Below are 21,796 nucleotides of genomic sequence, written 5' to 3'. Positions count from 1 at the left end.
TGACTTGGTGCCGTGAGCATGCAATATGGCGCACACGTGATGTTGTGGAATTGGGCACCTGAAAGCTGTATAGTTTTGTTAACCAGTTATCACCCAAATAAATTCAATAAAAAGGGGAAAAATCTATTTTAGAGTACAGTTGACCCTTGACCAACACGGGTTTGAACTGCTCAGGACCACTTATATCTGGATTTTTTTCCAATAAACATAAAGTAGGCCCTCAGTATCCCTGGGTTTCGCATCCTCAGATTCAACCAATCTCAGACTGAAATGGTGTTTTTCATCCATGGCTGGGAATCCGTGGATGGGCAGGGCCTGCTGTATGCATCAGTCTCCACCTCCTTATTCTTTTTAAGATTTTTTATTTATATTTTTATTTTTAGAGAGAGGGGAAGAAAGGGAAAAGGAGACGGAAACATCAATGTGTGGTTGCCTCTCGCATGCTCCCGTCTGAGGACCTGGCCCACAACCCAGGAATGTGCCCTGACTGGGAAACGAACCAGCAACCCTTTGGTTCACAGGTCGGCACTCAATCCACTGACCCACACCAGCCAGGGCCTCCGCCTTTTTATGTAAGGCGGAGCACCCGCAGATTTTAGCATGGGGCTGGGGAGGTGTCCTGGACCCAATCCCTCATGGACACTGAGGGAGGACTACAGTTAAGTTTCTGGTGAATCAAGTTATACACAGATATTCAACTGCGCGGGGGTCAGTATCCCTGATTCCCATGTTGTTAAAGGGTAAACTATACACAGTCATTCAATGGTTTTAATGTATTCACAAAGCTGTGAACCCATCATGTCTAATCAGTTCCAGAACATTTGCATCACCCCTAAAAGAAACCCCATACCCACCAGCAGTCACTTCCCCGATGTCCCCAGCCCCTGGCAACCACTCATCTGTTTCTCTCTCTGGACTCACCTCCCCTGGACATGTCACATAAATGGACTCTGACACTAGGTACATGCAACTTCTTCCATACAATTGCCCCCAAAACATTCCAATCAAAGTCTATGTCCTGCTTTCTGCCCCCTCCTCCATAGACACAATCACGAGCACCAAGGGGGATGGACACCTTCAAGACTTCAGGGGTTTGGCCCAGGGCCTGACATGCAGCACCTGTTTCGCAGAAATGCATGCAGCCAACCCACTACACAAGGGTGGGTCAGGCGGCGCAGATGAAGGCCAGGCAGCCACAAGGCCTCCACCTGCCACTGGAGCCCGAGCTCCCTGTGGGGGAACTGGAGGTGCCATGGTCCTTGCACTGGGGGCTTCCCATACTCTCACTCGAGTCCCCCTTGCCAGAGTGCTCTCCTGGGGACAAGCAGAGGACACACACATAGCTGTGCAGGATGAGCTGTCTTCCCACCCCCAACCTGGCTGCCAGCTCCATGTGGCGCCAACACAGCAAGACAGTTGACAACCTCTGGGGACACCGTTGGTGATAACTGGAGGTGTGCTACCAGCAACTAGTGGGTAGAGGCCAGAGATGCTGCTCAATACCCTGCAGTGCCCTAAGGGCAGGCAGGCCTTGTTGTCTCTCTGTGCTCCATGCAGGGCTGTCTCCAAAGCAGCCCAGGCATCCAGGAGACCAACCGACCCCTTCGGGGCAAGCTGACTGCACTGGACCCCTTCCATCATGGAAGGAAAGGCAATTAACTCCTCCTGACAGGAAAAAGAGATATATTCCAGGCGTGGGTTTGGCGCTCTGACTGCAGAGCCTCAGCTAGATCAGTCTCGGAGGTTTACAGAGCATATGATTTGTCAGCACAGGGCCCCACATAATATCCCATGACACCAGGGGACACACTATCCAGCAAAAGAGGTGGAGGAGTGGCCTTATGACTACGGCCTCCACTGGTTGTATCACACGCCAACTCACCGGGCCGCTATGAGAGTGGACGGCTGACTGAAAACAACTGAGACACTGGCCTGGAGGCAATTTATACAAGCATGAGGCACCGCCCTCCAGGACGTGGTGTCCATAGGGGCTGTGACCTTTACAAGCCCTAAGTTCCCAGCATGAACCAAGGGATGAAGCAAAAGGGGCTGTGCACCCCATCACTCCCCATGGCCCACCTGGGAGTCTGTGCCGCTCCTCCCTGCGGCTCTGGGATCAGCAGGTAAGAAGGTCCCACAGCAGAAACACAAGAGTCTCTCTGAATTAGAAGCTAGAGGGGCCACCTGGGCACCCAGGGCTACTGTAAGTACCAAAGGAGTGGCAGGCCAGAAGGGCGTGATCATAAGGAGGGGGCCCACTATCACCCGGGAGAGGCGAGAGGCGGGGGATGTACCACACCCAAGGACAGCCACGTCACCTTACAGGCACAGTACAATAGCCACTGGGACCTGGAAAGCTGCTCCCAATACAGGTGAGGACAGTGAACGAGTGAGGGCTGTGATGGAGACAGGGATGGGATGGCCGGGAAGAAACTTGACTACCAGCCACTAGCTAGGAAGGGGCTACTGAAAGAATGACCTTAGCTAGGGACTCTTCACAAACTGCTAGGCACCTGGCCCAGGGGTCAGGAGCCAAAGACTCCTCCCTTTCCCAAAGCAGCCCACAGGCCCTTCCCAGGCAGCCCACACCCCCTCTTAGGAGACCCAAAACATGCCACGCTCCTTCCCAAGATAGCTAGCCCTTAATGACTAATCAGTATGGAAATATAAAGGCCTGGCCATGTTGGTCCAACTTGGGACACCTCACAAGGGTCATTCCAGCTCCCTGTAGGGTCAGCCTGCACCACAACCCAGCTTCTCCCTCTGTCCACCTGTGTCTTCCCTGTCCTTCCCTTCTCTTCCCCAGGTTTGGTCCTCAGAGCATTCAGAGCACAAGAAACTTCCTACACATTATTCTCCATCTGACAATATGCTTCCAGGGAACCCCACCTGAAACAAAGAGGGAGGGTGGCTGAGCTTGAACTGCTAGCTGGCTCTGAGATGCTCCCCCCAGACCCAGCGAATGCAGAGGCACAGGTGAGAAGAGTAGGCCTTCCCCTCAGCACAACTGGGTGCCCTGACTTTTTACTCCATACCCCCTCTGTTCTCCTGACCTCGGAGCTCTTGATTCTCTTCCAGACAGCGCTGGAAGGTCTCGGGAGCACCCTGCTCTGAAGGCAGGTGGAGCATGGCCGACTTCCCCAGAGAAGATTCTTCACCCAGTACGTCCTGGTCCCCAGCTGGGCCACTGCTGGGCTGCACCATCTCACAGAGCTGGCTCTTCCAGGGGGGCCTGATCATCCAACAACTCAAGGTCTGGAAGAGAAAGGCAGCGCAGGTGTCACACGAGACCTGTGCAGAACTCTTTTACCCTGCAGGACAAGGAGTGCAGTCTGTGCAGCAGTTCGGGGGCCGCACTTTAAGCAGAATGCCGAGCGCTTCAGCAAGTGTAATAGGGTGCTAAAATGGGCTTTCTGGTCTAAAAGGTGACACACCCTCCCATTCCAAAGGGAGGTGCGCACCCATGACCCATGTGTAGGACTTGGAAAGGCCATGGCTCAGCATTAGTTATAAACTCTGTCTAGCACCTGCCTCTGGGTTATAAGTTGAAATTAAGAATTTTACCAAAGGGAAGGAATCAGAGAGAGGGTGACTTTTGGAGAGGTGTCAGCGTGCTGGGAACCCTACCCCATACACACATCTCCAAGCAGGGGTGAAGGGTGTTGATCCCTCAGACAGTGCAGTGGGTTGAATGATGGCCGCCAACAAGATATGTCCACATCCTGGCGCCCAGAACCGGCAGGCGGGACCTTATCTGGAAGAAGGGTCTCTGCAGATGTAATTAAGTGAAGGATCTTGAGAAATCATCCTGGACTAGGGTGGTCCCTAAACCCAGTGACAGGTGTCCTTATAAGAGATAAATCAGAAGACAGACACAGAAGAAAAGCCATGTGAAGGTGGAGGCAGAGACTGGAGTGGTATGGCTACAAGCCAAGCAATGCCTGCAGCCACCAGAAGCCGGAAGAAGCAGGAAAGACCCTCCCCTACAGCCTCTGGAGGGAGCAGGGCCCTGCTGATACTTGATTTCATACTTCTGGCCTTCAGAATTGGAAAAGGATCAATTTCTGTTGTTTTAAGCCACTTGGCTTATGGTCATCTTTTACAGCAGCCCTAGGAAATTAATATGCTTAGTAAGAGGGGCTTCAAGGAAACCAATCAGAACCTGATGAGTGCTCCCTGGAACTAAGGGGGCCCATGGGGACATCTGGCATCTGACATGTGCTGAGGAATCCAAAAGTGGGAGCTGGGCTCACAGCCTAAGACAGTGAAGCAGAGAGACACGCTGAGCTTTCCCATTCTCTTGTGAACTAGAGCAGAGGTAGGCCATGTGTGACAGCACCCGCCTGGAGCCCTTTCAAATCCTGCCCAAGACTGACTACCTGGAGTAACAGGCCAATCTCAATACAAATCTCCAGGCCTGAGCTGACGGGCTTTGATAAACTTGGGCATTTGACTATTACACTGAACACCCCAGTAACCCATCAGCAATATCTGACCAACCACTGATCCTTCCCTAAGCTTCCAGAACAGCTCGCTCTCCTGGTTTTCCCTCTGCCTCACTGGCTGCTCCGGTCCAGTCTCTCTCACTGAATCCTTCTTCTCAACCCATCCCTTCCGGTTGAGGTGCCCCAGGGCTATGTTCCGGGATCTCTTCTCCTGTCTATCCACGTCACTGCAGTATTAATCCCATCCAGCAACGCAGCTTTAACCCCCACCTTAATGTTTATGATGCTCCAAATCAGACCTCCTTCCTGACCTCCAGGCTCACATATCAAACTCAACATGTCCACTTGGAACCTAGTCGTCCTCCCAAAACTAACCTCTCTGAAAATGCACTCCTGACAGTCCCCAAAAGCCAGTTCCCCACAGTCTTCCCTATCAGTTGATGGCAAATCCATCCTCCAGTTATCAAAACAAATACCTTAGAGTCCTTCTTGACTCCTGTCTCTCCCAGCTCACATCTAACCCATCAGGAAACACTATCAAAATGTGTCCCATAATCTACCTGATGACACTAACAATTCATGTTAATTATTTTGGGGGTGATAGTGGTATTGTGGTTATGTTTCTTCTAAAGACCTTTTCTGAGACGCATACTGAAATATTTACAGATAGTGTCTGAAATTCACTTCAAAATGATGGTGGAACTCCTAGGTGTACACCGGAAAGAAATGAAAACACCTGTCTCCACATAAATGCTCACAGCAGCATTACTCATGACAGCCAAAGAGTGGAAACAACCCAAATGCCCATCAGCTGATGAATAAACAAAATCTAATACAGTCACACGCTACAACATGGACAAATCCTGCAAACTGTATACTAAGAAAAAGAAACAACTCACAAAAGACCACATATTGTATGACTGCATTATATGAAAGGTACAGAATAAGCAAATATATAAAGACAGAAAGATTAGTGGATGCTTAGAGGTAGGGGAGATGGAGTGATGGGGGTGATATCTAAAGGGTACAGGGTTTCTTTCTGAAGTGATAAAAATGTTCAGGAATTACTGGTGATGGTTGTAGAACTCTGTGAATATACTAAAAACAGTGAATTGTACACTTTAAATGGGTGAATTTTGTCGTGTGTGAATTATATCTCAATTAAGCAATTGTTAAAAAATAATAACAGGAGAAGATTGTAAAGGGTATAAATTAAACAAAATTAGCCATGAGTTGATAACTTTGAAGCTGGGATGTGGGTACATGGGATTTACAATACTGCTCTTCCTACTTTTGTACATCTTTGAAACATTTCATAATAAAATGCTCAAAGCACCACCGTCTCTCACTTGGATTATTACTGCAATAACCTCCTAACAGGTCACCCTGTTCCTAGCCTTAATCACTACATTCAGCCAGAAAAATCAGCCTAAAAAGTAATTCCAATCACGCCCTTCCTCTAGTCAGACCTACCATGGCTCCTCATTGCCCTTCGTGTAAAAGCCAAAGTCCCTAAAGGGCCTACAAGATCCTGTATCATCTGGTCCCCCATTGCTTCCTCTCCAAGTACCTCACTCACTCTGCTCCAGCTATAGTGGCCTTCTTGCTGTTCTTCGAACATGCCAGAATGACCCATTCATCCTCCAGTCACACAAACGGTATGAGGTCGGATAGACATTAATCGTTTTGCAAAGTGAGCAAACGGAGGCACATTAAGTAAGATAGCTGCCAAACTGTATTGGGGTCTTTTTAAACAATTTAACAACCTCAAATGCAGTCAAGTTTGATGAACAGAAAATGTCTCCGAACTAGAGTCATCCAAGAACTAGGGGTGTGGTCAAACTCCGCGGCAGCGGAGGAGGGACAGGTAGAAACAGTCCCACTAGCCACCAAAGTAACTTGGGTCCTGCACTGGCACCACCTGGGCCGATGCTCTAGAAGCGAGAGGTAGAAAAACAACGGGGCCCAACAGGAGTAGGAAGCCTGGATGTCCCGGGGAACCCAGGAGGCGGCGGAACGCCCACCAATGGTACCCTGTCTTCCTGTCTTCAGGAAGGAGGACCACACCTGTCAGCAGAATCAGTCCGACGTGAGATGGGCGGGAGCAGCGGGCTAATCCTCGGGTGCCGTCGCTCCGAGAAAGTCCGAATTCCGTAGTAGCTCTGCCCTTCTCCCGCGGCTGAAATTCCAACTTCCGGCTTCCGGTGTCGTAGCTGTGGGATCCGGAAGTAAAACACGCAATCCCCCGCCCGCACCCCGAAAGCCAGCAAGAAGTGTGAAGGAGGTTGTTCTGGAAGGAAGCCCGAGCCCGCCAGCCTCGGCCTGCCCGCAGGACGTTCCCCAGTGATATCAAACACCCGCTACTTTTCCTGGCGTCAAACGGACACTTCCCCTAGTCTTTCGAGTGGCGGCAACCAGCCTAAGGTTGCTCGGCTGCCCCGCCCCCGCCGGGGGAGGAGCCACGACAAGGCAATTTAATAGGACTGGTTTGACCCCAGCTAGAGACCGACTGGGACAAGGGGGCGGGGCGGGGCTGTGAACGTGATCCAGGAGGCGTGGCCACGCTGCCGGTGGACGTGGAACCCTTCGCGAGGGCGCAAGGCCGCCGGGGGCGGGGGAGAAAGCTGGGTTGTAGGAGTCGGGACTATTATGTGATGGATACGTGAGCAAACGGCGCGGAGCTGCACGCGGATCTGGTAGGCATAGGGCGCAAGGCACAGCGACGTGGCAAAGCGGTCCGCGCAGGTGTCCAAGGGGCGGGGAGGGGCGGGCCAAGGCAGGGGACCTCGCGCCGGGGGCCGGCCAGGGATGCGCGCGCACCTGCCCGCGCCCCGCCCCCGCAAGGGAGGGGTCCTTGGAGGCCCCGCCCGCGCGCCTCGTCTGAGGCGGTCAGCTCAGATTAGGCGCCCGCCCCCGCTGGTTAAATGGACCGGCGGGTCTAAGGCCCCGGAAACGGCCAGGAACTCCAGGGCTGTGAGCGCGACCGGCGGCGGCGAGGCTCAGGTAACGAAGTGGTGGGTGTCACCCCGGCGGACGGGCGTGCTGCGCCGCGAGGCTCTTCACTGTGCCATGCTTGGGAGCGGGGCAAAATCAGAGGGTCTTATCCCATCCCATTGTCCCCATTGGACCCCTGAGGAAACTGAGACCTTGAGACGGGCGGTGATTTGCATAGGTCTCCCAGCTTGGCAGGAGGAGGGCTGGAGCTGCAGGATCTAACATGCTCCAACTCTTTGTGGACTTTCCACCTGATTTCCAGGGTGATGTGAACCTAAGGCAGGTCGTGCAGTACTCCGGCAGGGTTTTAGTCCCACAGAACTGAGGCTTTAGTTGTAATCCACTAGTGCTTTGAGTAACTTTATAATGTACACTGTAAAAGAAGGCTGCCCGGGGAGTATGGCCAGAGCCCAGAGCCAGAAGTTTCTAACCCCTAACCATCCTGCCACTGCCTCTGCCCCCACCATTCATAGCCAGTGGTTTTAATAATCAGACCTCAGCTGGGTGAGAGCCCAAAAGACCTCTCAAGAAAGGGGCCAACTTCCCAATCCTCTTCTATTCTCCTGCCTTGTTAACAAGTCTGTCTTTCACCAGAGAGCATCATGGCAGAGCAGGTGGCCCTGAGCCGGACCCAGGTGTGCGGGATCCTACGGGAAGAGCTGTACCAGGGTGATGCCTTCCATCAGTCCGAAACACACATCTTCATCATCATGGGTGCATCGGTGAGTCTCCCCCAGGCTCTGCATCTTAAAATCCAAACTCAGAGTGTGGCTTTGCTTAAGGTCCGCTCCTGCTGGGTGCCTGAGCTTTCCCAACTGGCCTTTCCCTCTTGCTGCTGACTGTGTGCCACCCCAGCACCGCCTGGTGTACACTCACTTCAAGGCATATCTGAAATCTGTGCACAGCCATTGGCTGTAGACCCAGGTCCTAAGGCTGGGGGTCCTTAGGGACTATCTGATCGGACTTCCTCCTCCCTGGGGAAAACAGATGCAAACAGGAGAGGCTATTCATTGTGTCTATCTTTTTCAAACCTGTTTGTGACTTGACAAATGTCACACAGTCAGTTAGTTGCAGGGGCAGGATCTGAGTCTCAATCTCCACCTTGTCTCTCTCTACCACATCAAGTTCCCTGGGGATGAACAGTCAACCTTTGTTTGAACACTATCTCTTTGCCCCAACTTCCAAGGCCTGCTGAGGAGCTGTGACCCGCCCCATTGCCTAGCCAGTGGCAATGCGGTTTTGCTCTGATAGGAAAAGCCATGACTCCCACACTAAGGCCCCCTCCCAGTGTGAAGTGTAGAAAGGAGATCTGCTGGGTGGCGAGATGTGTACAGGGGTTGGTGAGATGAGCTGTCAGGGCTTCATCTCGAAGTAAAAGCAGCCGCCTCTTCTTTTTTAACCCTGGACGTGACCAAGAATCTGCTAAGCATCGCAGGACCATTTTTGCTTGTAACTTACTGTATAATCTCGAGCAAGAATTCTACCAAAACTAGTTAGCTGTTGAAAGGATAGGCATTGTCTCTGCATCTTTCATGCCACGGTCCCCTCAGTCTAGAGGACCTTGGTTCTTTGTTCATGCGTTATAATGTGCTGCTGCCCTTTGCAGACTGTTCTCTGGCAACTTTGAGATTCTGATCAGAATTGAAAAAGGAGAGCCAGAATGCAGGGCGGAAGGCAGAGCAGGGAAGAAGGGCTCTGCCAGTGGGACGGAAGGAAGGTCCTCTGACTCCCCATAGGCCCAAGTCTGGGGAGTAAACAGGAGGAGCACACCAGGGAAGGCTTGGCCTCCACCTTGGCCCCAGCCTGGTCCCCTTACAGGAGCTAGACCTGTGTCGGCCGCCAACCTTAACACCTAGGACTCTGACCATTAGGCCCTTTGTCCAAGAAATAGTTTGGAAGAGAAAATAACCCAGGATTATTTCTCCTTTTTCCCTTATTCCCATACCAGCCTTACATAGGACGCTCCAAAAGAGCATCCTGGACCGCAGTAAATGGCTTACAATTCCAGGCCCCCAACTCTTAGACACTTCATTGAGGGCATCCAAGTTTGCTGTGTAACCTGGGGCAGTTGTCTTTTTCTTCTCTGAACCTGTGTTTCTACGTAGTAAATGACGCCTTTGAAGCAAGGGTCAGGGCACTCAGGCTCTGCCAAGCTGCTTCTGTGACTCCTCACTGCCTTCACCCTGTGGGCTAGCTTGGGGTTGGGCAACTTTGTTTCTTTGTAATCAGTAGGGTTCCCCTTTGTTCTCCTCTGCTCCGAGAGACAACCAGAGGCTTCTAGAGCAGAAGTGGGGAAGTGCCGCTCCAGCAGGGTGGACTGGGGGAGGGCAGGGTGTCCTCCAAAGAAGAGCTTTCTTGTTTGTTTGTCCATCCTTCTGTTCAAGGGGGCTGGAACAGGGTGGGCTGGCCTCCCACACTCGGGGAGCACCTAGAAAAGCTCCCAAAATCCAACCTCCCTTGCCTGCTCCTTCCATGTAGAAGGTAGGCAGGGTGGTAGTGTGGGAAACCAGTGAGTTTTCTGTTTATTCATCCAACAAATGGTAATCACGTGCCTCCTCTGCAGCGCAGAGGCACAGGCCCCGCTCTCCTCCTGGGACCTGGGACCTGGGGGACCGGGACCCAGGGTGAATTAGCAGCCCGGTAAGAATTCAGAGTGACACATGTGACAGAAGACACAAATTGGCCCTTGTGTCCCCAGCCCCATTCCTCAGCACACAGATCTGATGAGGAGGGCCTTCAGAGTGAGGCCTGTAGAGCCAGGGCCAGGGAGCAGACACAGAGCACACAGTGACTGGCAGGTCCCCCAGGGCAGGCTGGGCCCATGTGGCCATCCTGTGTTTGTTCCTCCTCCCTCACTCGCTTACCCAACCCTCGCCCGCACACCCAGCTTCCTTCCTGGGGGTATCATGATGTTACCCAATGGGCTTAGAGCTGCTCTCTGTTCCCTCTGCCGTGTAGCCACTTTCCCCCCTTCTCAGGATTCCCCACCCCAAGCAGGAAGGGAATAGAGGTACTTATTGTGCCAGTCCAGAAAGCAATTAAAAGAAACCAGTGTTTCCCTACAAACCAGCATGAGGTGGTCTGCAGATCCTTGGGCCTGGCAGATCACTTCCTCCCCCATCTGATAGGACCTTGGCCAGACTGAAATGACTCCTCCAGGGGTTGTAGAGAAGAAGGGGGGTAGGAGAAAGAGATAGGATGGGGGGGTCCGCTTGGACAGGATAGGCTTACTGCGTGGTCCTCAGTGAGCCCCTCATTTCTCTGGGCCTCAGTCTCACCACCTGGACCACAAGCACCATGGGCTCCACGGCTGCTCAGGACCCGTGCCAATGATGGGCCTGTGCAAGGAAGGGATGACCTGGCAGCCCTGACCCTCCCTTTCCTTGGGATGTTTCTGCACTGCCTTCCCCTTGAGCCGATAAGATTCTTGCTGTGTCATGATGATATTGGCACCCCCCCAAAGCCCTGGTGATTCACGAGCCCCAGAGTGGAGGAGGGAGGCCCTTTTGTTGGCTTTGCAGCCAAGCTTACCTCAGCAGCCCCCAGTTCTCTCACCCTTGGCAAGGAGCCATCTGTGCCCCACCCAGCACCCGGGCTCCACCCTGGGAAACCCAAGCAGACCCTTGACCTGAGTGACCCAAGGGTGATGGGATGGCCCACCCCTACAGGGCCTCCAGCTGGCAGCCAACCCCAGGCGCTCTCTGCCACAACTTCTGCCCTAAAACCCTCACAGGCAGACAGACATCAGCAGTGGTTTGGGCTTATAAGACAGGATACTGAAATCAAACCTGGGCGACAACAAGCAGGTGGTAGCCCAGGTTCTTTGGCTCCAGCCAGGCCAGATATTGGTAGCTGGAGATCCCAATCAGGTCGTGCTTCTCCAGCTAAGTCACCGTGTCTCCAGGCAGCTCCTTCCCGCTGTGGTCCTCAAGCAAAATTGAAAGGCCCAGGAAAGATTGCCGTATCTCACCACGAGTCCCTGTAATTTCATGCTTAGATTCGGTCAATGTCTTCCCACATTCCTTCTTGCTGAGGAGTCCAGTCCTAGCCAGCAGGGAAGGCAGCCCAGAGATGGCAGCTGCCAGACCACACCGCCCCCACAGCCCTGGTTCCATATCACCTCTTCCTTGGGTGACTTGGAGTCCAGCAGACCTGCTGGCTACAAGGGCTGAGCTAAACAAGACCAGCAGGTTCTATCGTTAATTAATCCCAAAGGCAATAGCGAGAACAAACAGCTTGGGGTGTGGGGCACTATGACTCAGCAGAAAGGAAACTCATCCCCTGCCACCAATCCATTGCCGATAGTCTGTCCTGATTCCTCACAGCCTGCTGGAATTGGATGGTAAGCAAACTTTTCCTGCCATGAGGAAGGCTGGGAGAAGTGTGCAGGTTGTGTTTCTCATTGTTTCTCCTGGGGGCTAGTCCCCAGCAAGCCCTCTCTGGAACCAGCTGGAGCCAAAGTGACAGAAGCAGAGTCCCCATCCAGCCCCACTGGTGCGAGAAGGCAGGAGCTGGCACTGCCAGTTAGCTATGAGTAGTACCGCTTTGGGGGCTATCGGGCGCTGAGGGACATGGAGGGGAATCTCAAAGCCCAGGCTGGGGGGTCAGACAGAGCTGGACCTTGAAGGATCAGTGAGTGCAGCCATCTGACAGGGCTGTGGCAACGTGGCAGCTTTTCACATGGAACGCAGCAGTTACAATAGAGACCCACTCCAGAGTGTTTGGGAGAGCAGTTGGCAGGCTTGGGCAGGGGCACTGGGGCAGCGTACCCTGGTTTGGGGACTGCCCATTTTGGAAATTCGGAGTCCCAGTGGAGCCTGGAGAAGGCCAGTAGACATGTTGCTTGTGTGAGCTTGGTGCTCAGCAAACTGGGGCTGGAAGACACTTGGAGTTGTCCACATGCAGGTCCCCACCTGAGGTCCCGGGTAGAGGTCAGGTCACCCAAGGAGATTGGAGGCGAAGCAAAGAACAGAGGAACAGGAACATTCAAGACACCAGACATCCCTGAGCTCCCACAGAGCCTGCTGTCTCAGAAATGGCCTTCCCCCACCCCCACCCATAGTAAGTAGGGATTTCCCCGCCCAGGAGTACCCTCCCCCAGGCCTCCAGCGCCTCCCTAACTGCCTGTCTCCAGGGAGATTTTAACCAGATAGGGATTGCTTTGGTTCCAGTGGCAGTTGCCTCCTTTTTTTCTGCCTGGGGCGAATTCAGATCCACTCCAGCCTAGCGTGTTCCCCCCTCCAAATGGTTGGCAATGCTAAGTGGACAGCCCACACCCAGCCTGTGCTCCAATTACAGGGCAGGCAGATGAAAGGGCTCCCTGCTCTGTTCTTCTCCAGGAGCCTGTGACCATCCTTACCCCTTCCTCTTCCACCTGGAGGGGGAATTCAGTCGTTAGTTTACAAAATGAAAGGCTGTTAGAATGACTACAGCGACTGAACTGGAGCTTGGGGAGAAGAAACTTTGTGAGTCTTTCTAGTGAGACTTCTGTCAAGTTTGTGGGATTCACCGTATTGTCGCTCACACTTCTGTGTGCCCCACCCTTGCTTTTATTTTGGACAATTTCACAAGTTCACAAAGTCAACAGAACAGCCCTATGAACAGCCCCTGTCCATCACCCAGCTCCCACAGCATTCTGTTACCTTGCTTCACCCTCTCCCTACCCTCTGCTCAATTCTTGTTTTTTTCAGTCTTGTTCTTTTTTTTAAGGAGATTTTTTTTTTTCAAGATTTTATTTTCAGAGAGAGGGGGAAGAGAAAAAGGGAGAGAAACATCAATGTGTTGCCTCTAGCGCCCCCTACTGGGGACCTGGCCCACAACTCAGGCATGTGCCCTCACCTCGAATCAACCAGCGACCCTCAGGTTCACAGGCCCGCGCTCAATCCACTGAGCCACACCAGCCAGTTCAGTCTTGTTCTTTTTTTACGCAAAATGTGTCTACATGGAAATACACAAACCTTTACTGCAGTTGGTTACGAGTCTTTATGATGATAGAGGATATTTCCATCTCCCCAGATAATTCTTGGATGGCCTTCCCAGTCAATCCACTCCCTGCTCCAAGCAACCACCGATACAATTTCTATCACAATAGATCAGTTTTTTACCTATTCTAGAGCTTTATTTAAGTGAACTCAGAGTAATTTGCCTCAGCATGTTTTTGAGATTTGCCTGTGTTGGTGGGTGGGCGGGTCACCACCTCACTGCTTATTGCTGGCTGAGTAGCGTCCCGTTGAATGAATGTACTGTTTGTCCATCTACCTGGTTGATTCCCTTGAGCATGGGGGTGGTTGTCAGCTTGGGGATGTTGTAGATTAAGGCTGCTGTGAACATCCAAGTACAAGCATTCGCTTTACACCCTCTCCATCACTTGGTGTTGTCCATCTTTCAGAGTACAGCCAATTCTAGTGGGTCTGAAGTGGTATCTCCTTGTGGTTTAATTTGCGTTTTTCTCACAGCTGATGATTTTGAACACTTTCTCACGTGTTTATTAGCCATTCATTTCTCTTTCTTGTGAAGTACTTGATCAAGTCTTTTACCCATTTTGAACTGGGTTGTTCTCTTACTATGTTGCAGGAGTGGCTTATATATTCTGGAAATAGATAAATTTGGTGGCTATTTCCTCCCAGTCTGTGGCTTGTCTATTTCACTTCTTAATAGTGTCTTATGAACAGGAGTTTTTAATTTTGATGAAGCCTTAATTTTCCAGTTCTTTCTGGTTATTGCTTTCTGTGTTCTAAGAAATCTTTGCTTACTCTCATCTATTGATTTATTTAGTCTAGCAACCTTGCTAAACTCTCGTTAATTATAATAATTTGTAGCTTGGTTGGAGGTGGTTCTGTTTCAATAGACAAGACTGTCTTCTATTGTGCAAGTAACGCCATTTGTGGTGGTGGTGTTGTTTTTGCTTCCTTTCTCACCCTCACACCATTTTCATGCTGCCACCTTGCTGCGTTGGCTAGGGCCTCTAGTTGGTCTTGGACTAGAGCCAGTAAAACCCTGGGCAGGTAGCTCAGTTAGAGCATCGTCCCAATACACCAAGGTTACGGGCTCCATCCTCAGCCAGAGCACGTATAGGAATCAACCACTGAATGCATAAATAAGTGGAGGAACAAACTGGTATTTCCTTCTTTCCTCTCCATCTCCCTCTCTCTAAAATTAGTAAATAAAAGAAATTTTTAAAGGCACTCTTCTTGCTCTTGGTGGTTTATTTTTTGATTTTTAAAAGATTTTATTCATTTATTTCTAGAGAGAAAGGAAGGAAGGGAGAAAGAGGGGGTGAGAAACATTGATGTGTGAGAGACACATCCATCAGCTGCCTCTCACACGCCCCCAACCGGGACCTGTCACCTGGCCCGCAACCCAGACACGTGCCCTGACTGGGAATGAACCAGCAACCTTTGGGTTCGCAGGCTGGCACTCAACACCAGCCAGGGCACTCCTGGTTGTTTAAAGGCGATTGTCTCAACATTTTTCCACTCTGTATGATCTTTGCAGGGGTTTTTATAAGTACCCTTTATCAGTTAAGTAAGGAAGTTCCCTTTTATTCGAAATTTGATAAGAGTTCTTATCATGGTAGATGTCGAATTCTCTACAACACTTTATCTGCATCTGGTGAGCTCAGCAAGGTTCCTAGGTTTTTAAAAATCAATAGATAGGAGTAGACAGTGGTTCCTTATAGCTTTTTCATTTACTCTGTTAATGTGGTGAATTGCAGTGATTTTTTGCTTTTGAGTATCAAGCCAACCTGTTGTTTCCAGGATGCCTCCCAATTTGGTTCTAACACGTGACATTTACAACATTGCAGGATTGGGTTTGCTGATGTTTTTTGCAGGATTTTGCATCTGCACTTGTGGATGTGCATGAGACGGGCCAAAGAGTTCCCGTGTGCCTTTCTTACAGGCCTCAGTACCAAGCCTCCGCAGGCCCCATAAAGTGGCTTAATGAGTGCTCCCCATTCTGTTTGAAGCAGAGTTTGTCTCAGACTGGAGCGCTCGCTTCCTGGCATTGTGGTAGAACCCGTTGGCAAAGATTCCTGTGCCAGGGTCAGGGTTGAGGTTGTCTTGGTGGGAAGGTTTAATGACCACAGTCCTATCTCCTTAATGACCATTGCCCGCTCAGGTCCTTCACTCCATTTTGGTAGGTTAGATTTTTCGAGAAATTCGTCCGTGCCTGGGTTGCAGGCCAGGTCCACGGTAGGGGGCGCACAAGAGGCAACCACACATTGATGTTTCTCTCCCTCTCTTTCTCCCTCCCTTCCCCTAAAAATAAATAATTTTTTTTAAAAAAAGGAATGTGTCCCTTTCATCTAAGTTGTCAAATGTGGAACGAGGCTGTTCATAAAACCCTCCCCTGTGTTGCCTGACGGCAGTTTGGTCCCATTGCCTTCCTAATTCTTGGCGCCTTTTAAAAAGCAATCTTGCCAGAGACTTGTCTGGTTTTTATTAGTCTTTTCAAGTACCAGGTTTTGGCTTTGTTCATCTTCTAGTTTGTTTTCCATTTTACTAATTTTTTCATTGTTTCCCACCTTGTAATTTTTTTTTTGGCTTAAAAAGTCTGCTGTCCTTTTTCTAACTTCTTAAATTGAATGCTTGGCTCATTAGTTTCAAACTATTTCCTTTTTTTTTTTCTTTTTTTTTTTGCTAACATAAGCATGTAGGGCCACATGTCACAAGTTTTGATATGTGCTACTTTCACTGCCATTTGGTTCTAGTGAATGGAGTTTTCAAGTTTCCATCCTTAGCTCATGAGCTGTTTAGAAATGGGCTGTTTGGTTTGGGTTTGATGCCTCTTGCTTGCACTGAGACCAGAGATCACAGCGTGTGTGATAGATTACAGGGAGGCCAGGCTGGTCATGGTGCTTCCTGGCCAGCACGAGGTGCATCCACTTCAGTGTGGCCCCTGCGATACATGTGGGCGCTGTTAGTCCAGGGTCAGGGTAAAGGGCTAGCACAGGCTCTAACTCAAGCTTCTCTGACTAAATCCAGGAGCAAGACAGGTATGCTTGTGGTTGAGTGGTGACCCTGAGTGAGTACTGGGTCTCCAAGTGGGGAGACGACCTAGGTCATGTCTCCAGCTTCTCCTAACCATACCTGTTCCCTCTGCCACAGGGCGACCTGGCCAAGAAGAAGATCTACCCCACCATCTGGTAAGCACTCCTCTCCACTGCCCCACTGTCCCTTGCCCTCCTCACCTTCCCTGCCCTCCCCGCCCTGGCCGCAACCATGCTCTGCCCTCAGGTGGCTGTTCCGGGATGGCCTTCTACCCGAAAACACCTTCATTGTGGGTTATGCGCGCTCCCGCCTGACAGTGGCCGACATCCGCAAGCAGAGTGAGCCCTACTTCAAAGTGAGTAGCTTCCGGGTTCTCTGAAGGAAGTACTCCCCCATCCCATTCAAGGTTGCCCTTCCCTCCTCCCACTCCCACTCTCTGTTCCTCCTCCCCCTAGGCCCTGCCCTTCTCTCTCTGTCCTTAGGGAAGGATCATGTTAGGGCAGTCACCTGGGGCCACTCACACCCAAGCACTTCTCATGCTTGCCCTCCGCAAAACCATGCACACACACTGCAAACCTGGCACAGAAAACTGCCTACCTACTCCTGCCACTCCCTTGATGAAGGAGCGGTGCAGGGAGCCTGCAAGCCTGGGACCCCTGTTTCCCATCTCCCCTTCATGTGGACTCACTGTGCCCCAGGGCTATGGGTAAAGAAGCCTCTTTCTTTACCATGGAAACCCTACATGAAAGGTTTTCTTAGGCTCCGCCGAGGAAGAAATGCCAATCAGCCACAAAATCAGGCAGTACAGAGCTTTATTGGGGTTTGCGCACCCAGGCGAGGTTCCCCGGTCCCTGGAGCATGGCCGGGGGAAGTCGCACCCAAGCAGGGAACGTGGCGGGGTTTTATGCACCAAATTCTGGTTGGCTCCCCTCATGGGGGCGAGGGATTGGTCTCCTTGAACAAAGCGGCAATCCGTCATTGGTGGTTCCCCGGTTTGACGTCAGCCGTCTCTTCCCGGTTGTAGTTCGGCTGCCATTTTGTCCTACCCCGCCCATCCTGACACTACAGATTTGGGTTTTTCCAGCACACTGTAGTTTGGTGTAATGACTTTAGAGAGAGAGATTTTTCTCTAGTATGTTTCTCCCAGGTCAAACATTCCTGAAGTTTGACTTCTGTCTTGGGGCATGAGATCCCCCGGGGTGATGGTGCCCATCATGAGCATGGCCTGGGACTGCTAGGCCCCATCTGCTGTAGTGACACATGCCACCTTGGCCTCCCGCTTGGGTGTGCAAAACTGACAAAGTAGGGGTGAGCCCCTCATGGCGCTAGGATGGCTGACTTCCACAGGAGCCTGCCCTGGCTGTGGGAAGAGCGAGGAAGGAGTAACATTATTGCCCATCTTTCCCAGGCCACCCCAGAGGAGAAGCCCAAGCTGGAGGAGTTCTTCTCACGCAACTCCTACGTGGCTGGCCAGTATGATCACGCAGCCTCCTATGAGCACCTCAACAACCACATGAACACCCTCTGCCAGGGGTCACCGGCCAACCGCCTCTTCTACCTGGCCTTGCCCCCCACTGTCTATGAAGCCGTCACCAAGAACATCCGAGAGATCTGCATGAGCCAGACGTAAGGCTTGTCTCGTGCCCTTCCTTCCTGCCTGCTTGGTGTGCCCTGCCTTGGTCTGGCCGGCCCTGGCAGCTGTCCACACTCCCTGGGCCACACCAGTCTAGGGAATCTGAAAACCAAGGGTGCCCCTGTTTGTTCGCTACATGAATTAGCTACACAAAGAATGGGATAGTATGTAAATATGTAGCTTTCTGACATTCTTGCTGAAAAGGCTACTACACGTATTTACATTTTAAATCCTTGTGTAAATCCTCAGGGTCTTATCTACATCCCTAGAAATCCAACTGTTCCTGGAAGCAGTCCCCGGTAGGAGCACAAGGTGGCAGTGTGGCTCCATGAACCTGCCAGTTGCTGCTTTTCTGGCTTTTGGTGTTTCCCAGGGTTTGCTTCACGATCACCAGGTGGTGGTGTTGCCCCACAAGAGTCGTGCTGCCTGGGCTCGGGCACCCCACTGCTTTCCTGAAGCGGAAACCATCTTTCACTTTGTCCTGGTTTTGAAAGGAGAACGCCATGTTAACTTTCACTGGGGACTAACAAAGAAAGGGACTCTTTCCCATTTTAAAACCCATGGAGATAACTGTGCCCTCGATGTCCTCTTTTGTTCCCCCACTTGCCCTGGAGCCCTGCTCCCCCACTTGTCCTGTCCCCACTCTCTGAGGAGAGGTTATTGGAGGTGATAAGGTTCTAGCCCCTGCTCCCCAGTGAGCGTGTGGGATGATGCCACTCTGGGCTCCTGCAGAGGCTGGAACCGCGTCATTGTGGAGAAGCCCTTCGGGAGGGACCTGCAGAGCTCCGACCGGCTGTCCAACCACATCTCCTCCCTTTTCTGCGAGGACCAGATCTACCGCATCGACCACTACCTGGGCAAGGAGATGGTCCAGAACCTCATGGTGCTGAGGTGCAGCTGGGGCAGGGGCAGGCACCGGGGGGCCTAGCCTGCCCTGCTGCTGCCCCGTCGGATGCAGCACCAGCCTCTGCCCTGCCCCTCCCTCCTTGCAGATTTGCCAACAGGATCTTCAGTCCCATCTGGAACCGGGACAACGTCGCCTGTGTCATCCTCACCTTCAAGGAGCCCTTTGGTACTGAGGGTCGCGGGGGCTACTTCGATGAATTTGGGATCATCCGGTGAGAGCCCATCTCCCCTTCCTAGGAGGCCCGTATAGGCATGGGGCACAGCCCTGCCTCCCTACAGAGTCACCCCTCCCTGTTTTAGGGGTCTCCTCTTTCCCCACCCTGAAGTTCAAATTCTGCAGCAAGAGTGACTGATTAGTCAGTGGTAGCCGTGAAGGGAAGGTCACTGTCTCCTTCCTTGCCTTGAGGAGACCTGGCAGACACTGAGGATCAGGAAGCAACTTGTTGCTCAAAAGTCCCACTTGAAGCCCCTGCCCCTTAGAACCTGGCCAAGAGGGCGGAGGCTGAGGCGGGCTTGCTCCTCACACCTTTCTTCCAACCTGGAAGCCCCTGACCTGAATTCCACCCGCTTCCCTGCCAGGGATGTGATGCAGAACCACCTGCTGCAGATGCTGTGTCTGGTGGCCATGGAGAAGCCGGCCTCCACTGACTCAGACGATGTCCGTGATGAGAAGGTGGGTGGAGAGGCACCCCCAACCCTCGCTGCCAGCCCCAGAAACCAGCCCTGAGCAAGGGGTGCATTGGGCTGGGACTCAGAAGTCCAAGATGTCATGTGGCAGGACTAATAGTGACTGCTGTGTGACCAAGGGCAGACCCCTTGCCTCTCTTAAGTCTTGGCTAATTCAGAAAAAAAATGAGGGTGTTCCTGGGAGGCCTTTGGGTCATGTGACTCCTCATGCTCTGCCCCATGCACGGGGCTGCTCCACCTTTTTACCCAAGAAACCCCTCTCTTCCCCCACTTCTATCCCAGGTCAAGGTGTTGAAATGTATCTCAGAGGCACAGTTGGACAATGTGGTCTTGGGCCAGTATGTGGGGAATCCCAACGGAGAGGGTGAGGCCACCAAAGGCTACCTGGACGACCCCACGGTGCCTCGGGGGTCCACCACTGCCACCTTCGCGGCTGTTGTCCTCTATGTGGAGAACGAGAGGTGGGATGGTAGGTGACACCTCCGAGCCTGGCAGGCAGGCTGGCAAGCCCTCACGGAGCTCTTCTCCCTGGGGTCTGACCTGTTCAGGGGCAGCGGGCAGCCCAGAAGGGATGCTGGAAGGATGAAGGCCTATGGGGTGGGACCTCGTCACACACGTACACACCTTCACTGGCATGCACCATCACATTCGCTCACACACTCTCCCTTGCTCCGTCACGTGCATGCAGCATGTGGCCTGGGCTGCTAGCAGAGCCAGTTGTGAGGCCAGCCTTGCCCCTCACCCAGGGGTGCCCTTCATCCTGCGCTGTGGCAAAGCCCTGAACGAGCGCAAGGCCGAGGTGCGTTTGCAGTTCCGCGACGTGGCTGGAGACATCTTCCAACAGCAATGCAAGCGCAACGAGCTGGTGATCCGCGTGCAGCCCAACGAGGCCGTGTACACCAAGATGATGACCAAGAAGCCCGGCATGTTCTTCAACCCTGAGGAGTCAGAGCTGGACCTGACCTATGGCAACAGATACAAGGTGGGTACCTAGCCCAGGGTGGGGCCGGGGGGCTCAGGGTACACAGGCAGCCTCAGGGGCACCCTCTTGCAGAACGTGAAGCTCCCCGATGCATATGAGCGCCTCATCCTGGATGTCTTCTGTGGGAGCCAGATGCACTTTGTGCGCAGGTGAGGGGGGGACCCGTGCTGTGTGAGACGGAGCTGGGCTGGACTCCAGGCGGTGGGGATGGCCTGCCCCGTCCCTTTCTCCCTCCATGTTCCCACATCCACCCAAAGCCACAGTGTGTCCCCTCAGTGACGAGCTCCGGGAGGCCTGGCGGATCTTCACCCCACTGCTGCACAAGATTGAGCGTGAGAAGTCCCAGCCCATCCCCTATGTTTATGGCAGGTGAGCGGGTGGGCAGGGCAGGAGGATTGGGTGGGGGACACTGGGCTGGGGGCTCCCTCATGTCTCCCCTCTGCCTGTCTCTCTCTCAGCCGAGGCCCAGTGGAAGCAGATGAGCTGATGAAGAGAGTGGGTTTCCAGTACGAGGGCACCTACAAATGGGTGAACCCTCACAAGCTCTAAGCACCAGGCCCCTCCCGACCCCCGTCTGTCTCTGCCCTTCCCACCTTCCCACCGCCTGACCCCACATCAGGAGGACTTTGGGACCACAGGCCTCAACTTCACATTCCTGGCCCTGGGCACAGCTACATTCCTCAACTACCGACACTCGACGCCGCACTGTGATCGTCCGCAGCTGCCACTGGCCCTGCCTGAGCCAGCCTCTGTCTACGGGACTGAGCCCCAAGGAAAGAAGGAAGGGTGGCCCCTCCGTTTGTCCCAGGTTCCAGCCTAGGACAGGAGTTAGGGATGAGGTGGAGGATCAGGGGGACAGTGGCCAACCCATGCCCCCACTGGCTATGGCCAAGCTCCTCAGAACCCAGGGAAAAGGGGCAAATGTGTCCACACCAGCCCCAGGGCCTCTCTACATTCCTGATCACCTGCTGAAGGGGACTTACATGCTGCCCAGCAATCCCCCATGTCTTGGGCCCCCTGAACGTCCCTCTGCCCCACCAGGCCAACTCTGCACTCCATGACTCACCCCACCCGCAGCTTCCGCCCTTGCTATTAGAAAAGCAGAAGCAGCAGGTAGGATGCCCCCCTCAGCCCCTGCCATTAAATGCAGACAGACCTA

At 52.7% G+C, this 21,796-nt stretch overlaps 2 protein-coding genes across 7 annotated transcripts in view; one reads left to right on the top strand and one right to left on the bottom strand.

The window, feature by feature from the left end:
• Positions 1 to 7,009, bottom strand: part of IKBKG (inhibitor of nuclear factor kappa B kinase regulatory subunit gamma) — a 19,309-nt gene extending 12,300 nt beyond the window's left edge. For 3 of the 5 annotated variants that reach the window (XM_053917075.2, XM_053917074.2, XM_053917072.2), the window contains exons 1-2: positions 6,513 to 7,009; positions 3,054 to 3,255 (exon numbers count right to left, since the gene is read on the bottom strand). In XM_053917075.2, the coding sequence (XP_053773050.1) occupies positions 3,054 to 3,240 (187 nt within the window). In that variant the 5' untranslated portion in view covers positions 3,241 to 3,255; positions 6,513 to 7,009. Of the gene's footprint in view, positions 1 to 3,053; positions 3,258 to 6,512 lie in introns of those variants that run through there. The other 2 variants (XM_053917073.1, XM_053917076.1) reach the window with 2 other exon arrangements.
• On the top strand, positions 7,003 to 21,796 carry G6PD (glucose-6-phosphate dehydrogenase). 2 transcript variants are annotated; one of them, XM_024551094.3, is made up of 13 exons: positions 7,003 to 7,141; positions 8,034 to 8,161; positions 16,547 to 16,584; positions 16,676 to 16,784; positions 17,838 to 18,055; positions 18,795 to 18,953; positions 19,055 to 19,180; positions 19,548 to 19,641; positions 19,938 to 20,124; positions 20,402 to 20,637; positions 20,710 to 20,786; positions 20,914 to 21,006; positions 21,096 to 21,796. In XM_024551094.3, the coding sequence occupies exons 2-13, from the start codon at positions 8,042 to 8,044 to the stop codon at positions 21,184 to 21,186; spliced, it is 1,548 nt and encodes a 515-aa protein (XP_024406862.2). In that variant the 5' UTR covers positions 7,003 to 7,141; positions 8,034 to 8,041; the 3' UTR covers positions 21,187 to 21,796. The 2 variants fall into 2 exon arrangements, with proteins under 2 accessions (XP_024406862.2, XP_053773046.1); XM_053917071.1 differs by lacking the exon at positions 7,003 to 7,141 and adding an exon at positions 7,291 to 7,448.

This window comes from Desmodus rotundus, chromosome X, assembly GCF_022682495.2.
Source record: "Desmodus rotundus isolate HL8 chromosome X, HLdesRot8A.1, whole genome shotgun sequence".
NCBI classification, from domain to species: Eukaryota; Metazoa; Chordata; class Mammalia; order Chiroptera; family Phyllostomidae; genus Desmodus; species Desmodus rotundus.
The sequence above is the reverse complement of the archived record's forward strand: the minus strand, read 5'-3'. Positions and strand labels throughout refer to the sequence as shown.

What these genes read in the sequence shown, in the direction of transcription:
- G6PD (XM_024551094.3), top strand. Translation starts at nt 8,042, where the DNA reads ATGGCAGAGCAGGTGGCCCTGAGCCGGACCCAGGTGTGCGGGATCCTA. An exon ending in AGAGTGAGCCCTACTTCAAA is followed by an intron (nt 16,785 to 17,837) that starts GTGAGTAGCTTC and finishes CATCTTTCCCAG; the next exon opens with GCCACCCCAGAGGAGAAGCC. An exon ending in GAGATCTGCATGAGCCAGAC is followed by an intron (nt 18,056 to 18,794) that starts GTAAGGCTTGTC and finishes GGGCTCCTGCAG; the next exon opens with AGGCTGGAACCGCGTCATTG.